General features: G+C 27.9%; 1 protein-coding gene across 1 annotated transcript; it reads right to left on the bottom strand.

The window, feature by feature from the left end:
- Positions 1-469: 469 nt before the first annotated feature.
- LOC107003031 lies at positions 470-3,640 on the bottom strand. Its single transcript, XM_015201275.2, has 4 exons — positions 2,976-3,640; positions 1,368-1,817; positions 960-1,263; positions 470-853 (listed from the first exon to the last, which is right to left on the bottom strand). The coding sequence occupies exons 1-4, from the start codon at positions 3,387-3,389 to the stop codon at positions 717-719; spliced, it is 1,305 nt and encodes a 434-aa protein (XP_015056761.1). The 5' UTR covers positions 3,390-3,640; the 3' UTR covers positions 470-716.
- Between the last annotated feature and the right edge of the window lie 7,202 nt (positions 3,641-10,842).

Raw genomic sequence — 10,842 nt, 5'->3', positions numbered from 1 at the left:
CACTAACCGATCCTTAAATTTTTTTACTTTCCAAAAAAAAACAAATTGTTTCATTTCACTTATATGGGGATGGATATGAATTCTCATGTTAATCCATTTTGTTCATATTTATATGAGCTTAAATAGGTTGAAGATCATATTAACCTATTTAAGAAAAGAAAAGAAAATATGAGTAATCCATTAAAGTTAATATGATCAAAATAATTTGATTTCACTTATATTGATTGAAATTGCCACCCCTACCCTCATACGACAAGTTGTCGCAAGAAGACTTGATAAATGAACTACATTCATAATTTTCATTCGTCACCGTCGTACTCTCATTCATTACCCCTAACTATGTTTGATCCCTACGTGGACAATCTATTTGGGACTATATCGAGAGGCCTAGCTTTAATACCATGTTAAAGAAATGAATCTTGAGTTTAATATAAACAAACTTACGTACGGGAAATAAAAAAAAATTATATTACTCTTAACAAAATTTCACTTCATTTTATAAAATTGATACAAACAGATAGTAAACTTGACAATCCAGGAAAGACACCATTATCAACACTCAACAGTGAAATTACAATAAGTAGGAAGAAAATCAGCAAAATTTTGACATTTAGGATATACATATATACTATATATAGTAGTTTCTCTACGTATCGATAGCACAGATTTCTGTACAACTACCAACACACAGTAAAAACCTTGTCGTTGACTGGGATTTACGAAATACCAATTGTTTTATTGAGTATCCAGAGTGTAAGAGACAGCTGAATCGCGAAAATTGTATGAAGCCATGTCCGATCTAACATGAAACCATACACGGTGATTCCAGCTTTGTTATGCTCAAAGTATGTTACTGCAAAAATTCAATGACCGAGATCAATAAGGTACAATGTAGCCAATTCCAAAGACATGAAATTATTCAACGAAATAAACAAAAACGCGCTAGAGACTAGAGTTACCTAGTGCTTGTCTCTTTTGGTAGGATATTGTACTGGCATGAATTGGTACCATATTTGTGTTGTCCAACACATCGTCTCCATCTCCTTCCTCGTCTGTGTCCCAACTGGAATTGATAGGGTATACCCCCTGAGGTGCCACGGTCCGAGCCATGGGAGTTTCCTCAGTCATGTCATCTAAGCTGCTGATTGTTGCACAAGCATGCCATTTGGCAGCAAGTGATGTAACAGCTTGTGCTTTGTGTGTGATCTTTGCTGCACTACGTAAGCACATGAAAAGTCCAGTTACCAAAGTAATTGAGCTCAACTGCATCATAACGTGTATACAATGTCAAAACAGAACGATAATAACATTTGCAGCTATGTAACTAATAAAAGGAAATGAGCCGGAAGGTGGGAATGAAGTATTACCGCAAGTTCACCTGCTGTAAAGATGTTCACTGTGGAGCTAGGCTCAGTAGTAAGAAGCAGCGCAAGAAACTGGCTTATGGTAACTAGTATGAGAGTTGACAAAATGAAAACTCTGAACCGATGACTAATGACACGAAGATTTCTTCTGATTCGAAGATGTTCTATCATGATCGATGAGACATCAGTTTCTTTCTCGAAAACTTGAGCAAACTCTTCCAGTCTAAGGATCTGCAGGGAGCATATTAACCGGAATAGGACACATACAAGGAAGGAAATTGATATTCGGTAAAGCCAGGAGCTTATTAACAGTATGCATACGAAGATATTGCTCAAAGCAGCATTGTACAGGTAAGGAATTTGTGTTCCCCCGGAGGAAAACCACCATATCTTGTAAATACTCTCAACAATAAAAGAAGGGAGGACAAAAGATGAGAGGATCTTCATCGACCTCTGCACGAAAAAAGGAGGAACAGTTATCCAGCTGAACACCCCAATAAAACAATATATCACTAATTTCTCCAAAATAACAACAAGGGCAATTTCGATTAACAAACCAGATGTGTATCAAGGCCAACTTAGTACCTATACAAATTCATGATTTCGGTTTAAAAGGGCGTAGGTAAATGTTTGATTCTTTACCAATAATAGAAAACGTCAAGATATGTATTGAAGCGTTTTCCAAGGACACTAGCATCAGCAGTATTTGTCAACTCTAGAAATACTAACATTTTGTAATCCACTTAAAACTGATGATTCTCCAACGATTATCACACAGGCTGAAAATTTAATCATGAATGCTATTTAACAGGATAGCTTAAATCATAAGAAAAACTATAAAAATCAGTTCTTTCTACTTATGAGAGAACTGTTGAATTGTATGACCACATTATTAAAAAGCTTAGACTAGAAGGATCATTTTTATTTTACTAAATCATATATTCAACACACCCCCTCACATGCAGGCATGATCCAGTTGATAGGACAAATATGTGTGATTAAGGGTTGAGTAAGATTTCAACCTAGGACCTTTACGCCTATCTCATCTAAAAGTTTAAGCGATTAGAGAGATGGCACCCGAAAAGAACCTAGAGACTCAATCTACAAATGGTTAACTTGTTGAAACTTGGAAAGATCAGCAAAGAAATTTTGAATCAATCCCAAAAGCAGCAGTTCAAGTAATTCCTAAACCTGTCTTAACAAGCAGGGCAGAGCTAGAAGAGCGGAAGGGGTTAATCCAAACCCCCTTCACTGGAAAACCACATTGTATCTAAAAGATCCAATCTTTTTCATACAAAGTAGATGCCGAGCACCTTGTTAACAATCCTACATCCACCACCGTCAACAACCATAATGTTATCGAACATGGCGCTTGCTTGCTTGCTAGGCTTAGTTAAGAAATAAAGTTGCGCCATTGCTATTAGCTATAACATTTAGCATGATAGAAAGCACTTGATCCTAACACATAACACAATAGCTTTTGGCATGATGGTAAGCGTTTAATCCTAATACATAACACAACAGCTTTTGGCACGATAGTAAACGTTTGATCCTAACACATAACACAATCTACCAAAGAAGATTTAACAAGAAGGGTGGAAATTAACTTACATGTAGCTGTTCAGTGTATCCTTGTTGAACCTTTTCACTATCTTCATACAATTTATCAAGAAACAGAAACTTCCGAATCCCGTATTTTCGAGCAAAGCTAGAAAGACTAACAAATGATAAAGTTGCAAAAAGTGATAAAGAAACTTGAACAAGAGCATCAAAAGGTCTCTGATGCATAGTATCACAGGTTAAACAAGCAAACACAAAGTGAGATACTAATGGAACCCCAATTGTAAGAATGGAAAAAAATGACCAAGAAAGACCAGCCCTCCATAGATTTGATTGATCAAGAAAAACCCATGTCAGAGCTGATTTAATCTTCTTGATTTCTTCAGAATTTTCATTTGTTGAAAAACCTGAAGAAACCATTTCTTTGGTACTCTGCAACAACAACCCTGTTTCACCTTCTTCCATTTTTTACAAATTTCTTCAGCTATAACTTACAACAAACACTTGTTGGGCATAATATGAAAAACCCACAAAAGACACCAAATCAATCAAATGAATACAGAAAATTTCAAGATTCAATTTTTTTAATTACCCCACTAGGGAATTTAGTAAGATGATCAATCCTTCAAGATGTGACTTAAACCAAAAGCTATATATATACAATTAATTAAGAAAAAAGATTGTTAGAGATGGAAAAATAAGCTTGGTAGTTGGTTACTGTTTGATGTTGACAAAAAAAAAATCAATTCTTTAACAAAGATTAAGAAAAAACAACAGATATTTTTTTTTTTAATTTGTAATCATGATTTCTTTTTAGCAATTTTTGGATCATGACAATTAGCAGATCATTGTTTCTTATTATTTTCCCCACACCATTACAATTTACAAGTGTCTGGTATCTGATTAATTTGGATTTGTGAAAATTCAAGATTTGATTTTTATAAATTTTTAAAAAGAGATCTCAAAGTTATATATAATATTAACTTATTTTACGTCAAGTATTTAGTGAAATCTTAACAATAATAAATAGTTCAGATAAAAATTACTAAATTCACGTAAATTCATGATTTAAATAACATCAATCTAATATTTTAAGGCTAGATCTACAATAAAAGTAGACATTAATGTAATAGATCCCTTTCGTTTGATCTGGTATAAAATTTAAGAATGAAAGTAATATTTTTGAAATTGTGATTTAATACAAGACATGAAAAATATGTAATTATAAATATATTATTAACGATAAAAATGATATCTAAAATTAAATTTTTACTATCAAATAGAAAAGCTATGTTAAAAATATGAAAAATCTAATATCAGTGATTAATATAATAGCACAAAAAAAATCCGTAATAATTCTTCTCACTTTATACTAACTTTGGATGCAAGTTAGACTTGCCATGTAATATCATTCTCTGTGCTAAATTAAAAAAAAATGAGTATTATATAAATTGTGATAAAATTCATACAAAATATCAATAAAAATTATTAATTTCACATGAATTCACAGCTTTAAAACTAAATACACTTTTAGATAAAATATTAGGCATAATACATATATTGACTCTAAACTTGACTTCAAATTTTAACTTTAATCTCAAACTTTTATAATGTATAAATAGGCACTTTAACTATCCTATCTTTCAATAAATAAACACGCGATTTTTGAAGCCAAAGTACGTGAAATGCAAGTGTTCCCACGTGTATTAGTGAGCCAATCAGTGGCTGCCAACTAATTAAACAATTTACACGTCTTTTTTTTTAAAAAAATATTTTATACGTCATTTTGAAACTAAAAAAATTATAAAAGAGATTCATTAAGGATAGAATTGTCATTTCAGCATTTTTATCGTTGTGGGCCTCGAAAATTACCCCTCACTCGCGCAGAATGCGTGCTTTTCACGCATTTTGCCAGGTAGGAATCGCATATTTGAAAGATAGGATAGTTAAAGTGTTTATTTGTACACTATAAAAGTTTGAGCTTAAAGTTAAAATTTAAAGCCAAATTTAAAATCTAATATATATATTATGCCTAAAATATTTTTTCTACAAATAAAAAATAATTTAATTCAAAACTCGAATTCGAAATCCATATTATTGGTATAAGATATTGTGTGGAAATGAACAATGGCAAATGGAAAAAAATTATTATGAAGAGAAAAAGAAGGTGGAGAAATCACAAGTAGCATGATGAAGTGAAAGGTGAGATTTGGATTGCTGCTTCGTGAAGCTTTTTTGGAACATCAAAAAGTAAAATAAACCCCACCACCATCTCTCTCTTTTTTTTCGTTTAGTCCGTTTTAATATATTTATCTGATTTTAATTTTGATATAAAAGTTAAAAAGATAAATGAAGATTTTTAAATTTTATGATCTTAAATTAAAAATATGAAGAATATAAAAAGAAATTTTATTTAAGGAAAAAGAAAAAAGACATTTTTTGAGTCTAATTACTAAAAAAAGGTTATATAACAAACAAATTAAGAGGAATTCATGTGCAACATTTGACCTCCCAAACATTTTTGTTTCGTGTTATTTATATTATAATTTTTGAAAGATGAAGAGAAATAGTATATTGTTTTTTTTGCCAAATTTTATATTTATTTGTTAGGTCTAAAATTTGTTATTAATACTTATTGTTTAATTTTTAATGTTATATAGTTGGAGCCTAAATTAATGAATTTAATGAAATTGTGAACTACATATTATATATTTCCTGCATTGGTCATGATCAATAATTCTTTTCAAATGAAAATAAAAATTACGTTTTTTAATGGATTCTACGCGGTATGAATATAAATTAGCCAGATATGAATTTTTGCATGGAGGTTTAGATTGATAATTTTGTTTCTTCAACTTTTTAGGTATTTAATATTTAGAATTTACTGATTATGAGTCAAATTTAAATAAGCGTCAAATGAGTATATTAAGCGAGATTCCCTGAAATGTTCTTTAATTTAAAACACTAAAATCAAATTTTTTGATTAAGAATAAGAAATTTCAATCATCTTATCTTTTGACGACATCATTATTTCCTATTTAATTAAGGCATAATACATATATTGGACCCTAAACTTGGCTTCAAATTTTAACTTTGACCTCCAACTTTCATAATGTACAAACAGACACTTTAACTATCCAACTTTTAAATAAATAAACACATGAGTCCTACATGACACAATACACGTAGGACACCACGTAGGACAAAAATTGACATGTAGGATGACATGTAGGACATGTGTGTCTATTTGTTCAACTTTATACAAGTTTAAGTGCCTACTTGTGCACTCCCAAAGTTGAAGGGCGTAAATGTGATTCGAAACCAAGTTAAAGGGCACATTTATGTATTATGCCTTTAATTAATCTAGACTCGTGCATGGTTGCACACTTTCACTTGAGTTTTTCAACTCTTAAATAAATTATTTATATTTATCTAAGCTAAAAAGCTTGAGTTTTTTTTAAAAAAATAATTGATCGTACTCTTAGTATAATTTATTTTATTATGTTGAAAAAAAGAGAATAAGCCAAATAATCCTTAAAAAAGTGCAACTTGTGATTGAAAGATAATACTTGCCTATTAGGGAAGCAGCAACCTTTATTTATCAGCTCGATATGTATATAATATCTGTTTTGATTGAAATTCAATTAATTCAAGTTAAATTTACTTTATAAGATAAGATTTTTGTATTTTTTTAATCAAAATTTACTTTATTTTCAAAATTCGTATATACAAAATCTCCTATTAAAAATATCTAAATATATTCTTTTATCATTTTACCGCAATCTTTCCTGATGAAAAGGTTGCTAACTAGCAAAACATTACAATCAATTGAAGAGCAGAACAACATCATGATTTTGACAATGTGAATAGAGACAATAATATTATCATATTGTGTTTTCTTCATTTAATTAATTGCAATATATCTTAATTTAGCAATAATTAACTGATTATAATTTTGTCCTTGTTATAATCTTCAAAGTTGCCCTGCATGCTGATGTATTAATATATCATTTATAAATTATTAGGTGCTGAATTTATAGTATGTTTACTTGTTTCGTATAAAATGTAAATAGACGTCAATAAATAATTATATTTTTTACTGTACAAAATATTATTTGCAAGATCACACTAAATTGATATATACTCATTTTGTCGAATCATATGCTATGATATCGAGAGGCGAATTCAGGATTTAAAAGTTTTGCATACACCAATATAAACATAGCTCAAATATAAGGTCTAAGCTAAACATAAAATAAAAATAGATTTAAGTGAGATTTCAACCCCGGTCAAAAGGACGGTATCTCGACCTTCTACCAATTGCACAAGAGCACTTTTATATTTTATATGAGTGCACTGTTAACTATATCTTTATTTCTACCAGTTTTTCAAAATAAATATACATATATACATATGATATTTTCAAAAGTTATCGGATACACCTGCACCCCACGATAAAGAATAGGTCGGCCTCTGATGATATCAATCGTTATAATAAGTCAATTCAAAAATATTTTTCACACAATATAATAAAACTATTCGTTTTGAACTAAGTTGGTATGAGTTTTTCAAAAATATATATCTCACACCATTATATTAGGAGCATTCCTAAACTTCATATATGTTAACCTTTTTCTTTTTCTATTTAGGTATTAATGTGAAATTTTTATTCACATGCTCTAGACATGATGGTACAACAACTCATGTGATATGTCCAAATTTTAATTATTGAAAGCTTTTAATGATATAATAATGTTGTAGAACTTTAGGATATCAAGGTAGGCAATAAATGGAATCACATAAAGCAAGCAAAGTGGAGGGCTTAAAGCCTTGAATTGGAATTGTGGACACAAAAATTAGAGTATTCATTTCTAGTCATGGACATATAATGGTTCCATCATATCCACACAAAAAGTTGTGTTAATTTTTATATAAAGAATCGGAATCAGAATTTAAATTTGATTTTAAATTTTAAGATAGAAAAAGGAGTAGTAAAAAAAACCATCAGTTGTCCCTTTTATAGGATTTTTTTGGCAGATGATTCTCCTTCTTTTTATTTCTCTAAAAAAATAATTAAACTTTTATATTATAATCTAAAAATCTTTTAATATTTTAAGGAGTACATTTTTACAAATTTTTAAAATATAAATAAATGCAAATAATAACCTCTTTTATCTCATGGCAAATGATGGTAACTTACATCCATCTCATTAATTCTAAAGTTAATTATGTAAATGCACTTTAATTTATAATATTATATGTTTTATTAAATTTTGATGCGTCAATTGAATATAAGGAAATCAGTGAATTTGATCGATCGTCATGTGTAAAAATTGCTAGGTTTAAAAGTTTATTTTTACATATTTAGTAACTTTCTTGATATAAATATTAAATTCAAACTAAAATTATTAAGTCCAATCAAAATTTTAGGTGATTTTTAAAACTTTTATCAAATTAAAACGAGTGATAATAAGCGCTTAAATTTTGAAAAAATAAAAAGAATAAGAAGAAGAAAAAGAAAAGATAAGCACTACTTGGAAGGTATTTTTGATCAATAACCTATCAATTTTTTTTGGTCAATATATACACGTAAACCTTTGTTTCATCTTATTCATCACAATTGTCTTTTCACATAATTTAAGTAAGTTTGACAATATTTATGTAATTTTCATCATATATCCTAGAAAAAGTAATTAATAATAATTACTAAAAAAAATAGTACTACTTAAGCTTCTTTATAAATTTTATAAATGATGAAATAGTAATGTATCTTCTATTTTCCCATGCTATTCCATTCTTATATAGCTAGATCAAGAAATAATCTTGTAGCTTATTATTAGCTTTCGATTCAACAAAATTCAATATTTTTAACAAGATTATATTTTGAATCCATTATTTATGGAATCAATAATACTACTCTAGTATTTAAATTTTTAGCGGATCAAATTAATTAAAGTTTATATTTTGAATCTGTCTTTGATACATGAATCAGATTCTTTTGAAGAGAAAGTAATGCTTTCAAATTAATGTAATTATCATGTGATAATTAATAAATTAATTAGTTTTAATGTTATATCATAAAACATGTTGCGTGCCGACAACTTCAGTTTCTTTTTCTTCGTATTGACTCATATTATTGTTAGTTCAATCTAATTTGAATATGAATGGTATTATTCCGTCTCAAATTATTTATCGTCTCAAATTATTTATTATAATTTTAAAAATATAATTATTTGAAATTATTTGATTAGGAGTTATAATTTCGAGTTATGCAGATAATCTTTTTATAAAAATACAAAATAAAATTGTATAGAATAAATTTATGTGATTATCTCCTTTCCTAAACCCTACGTATGGTGAGAGCTTTTAGTCCTTCGGATTTTCGTTCTGAGTTATCTCAAACTATTATTATTTTAAAAGCTCAAGACAAAATTAATTATCTTTTTGAGTTTATCTTTAGAAGTAATTGTTCATAAAGATTACAACAAGTATCTTGATAGAGTAAATATTTAATAAAAAAGATTATATAAAAAGAAATAAAATAATCAAAACTTATTTTTGGTTAGTATTTTTTTGAAAAAACATGTCGATTCATAAAGATTACAAGCATCTTGATAGAGAATATTTAATGAAAAAGATAATATAAAAAGGAATAAAATAATCAAAACTTTTTTTTGGTTAATATTTTTTTGAAAAACCATGTCGATAGATAATTCGAGACAAAACGAGTATATACCTAAAAAAAAATGATGCAACGTGGGACTTGGTGTTTGAGTTTATAATGCAAGCAACGTCTTTTTTATTTGGTCAATATTGATTCAATTAAGCTAATTTAAAAACAATTATTTGAGAGACTATGATTTATAATCAATAAACAATTCAATAATAACAAAGATAACATCATAGACAAGATTGAAGAGAAGACACGAATTCAACAGAATTTAATATTATTAGTTCAAATCAAATATGCATATTTCATTTGTACTTAAAAACTTATTTCCCTATAAATTAATATCTCAAAGGTTAAATATAATGTTGGTTTTTTTTTTTAAATGTAAGTAAATTAATAGACAATGATAAATATTCATCTTGATCCGTCAAAAGTAATAGTAATTTTTTTTAAAAATATTCTTAGAACATTATTTTTTAATTAAATTATCTTCTAATAATTGATACGATTTTTTCAAATCTTTTCTAAGACAGGGTAAGAGAGAAAGTTGGTGGCATATTTGTCTCTCTCTCTCTCTGTATATATAAACTTTTAATCGTGGAGTCGCTGATTTATATCTTCACTTATAATTTAAATATAGAATAGAATGACCATTTAATAACTCAAAAGGTACTTTTATAAATCTTATATATTGTTTTTTAGTGATGTTTTTATTATTAGAATATAGAATAAATGACCATACAAAAAACTCAAAAGGTATTTTTATATATCTTATATATTAATTTATTTATTTTTTAAGAAAATCCATAAAAAAAAAAAATAGAAATAGTCTACTAGACCAAATTTTATGGCAATACATCTCACTTGGTATTTTATCGAAAAGTCCAACAGCCAAGGCACGGGACAGAAATATTTTATAAACAAATAGATTGATCGGTGACTTAAATAATGATCATATTTTTTTTTATCAGTTTATTAAGAATAAATTTTCATACTTAAAATTTTTAATCATAATTAAATTTTTTATTTTTTTATGTTATAAAGAATACATTTTAAAAATTTACTATAAGTTTATCAATTTTGAATACTTATAAACACATACATTTAAAAAAATATTAATATACAAATAACTCATTAACGCTAATTTATATCAATTAATCATAAGTTGTACAATAAATCAATAATAATAAAGGTCGATTAACTATTACAATAATATTAATTGTGTGCAATTCATGCTTCCGATATTAT

This window comes from Solanum pennellii, chromosome 11 (genome assembly GCF_001406875.1).
Source record: "Solanum pennellii chromosome 11, SPENNV200".
Lineage (NCBI taxonomy): Eukaryota > Viridiplantae > Streptophyta > Magnoliopsida > Solanales > Solanaceae > Solanum > Solanum pennellii.
This window is presented reverse-complemented; position numbering and strand designations above follow the sequence as displayed.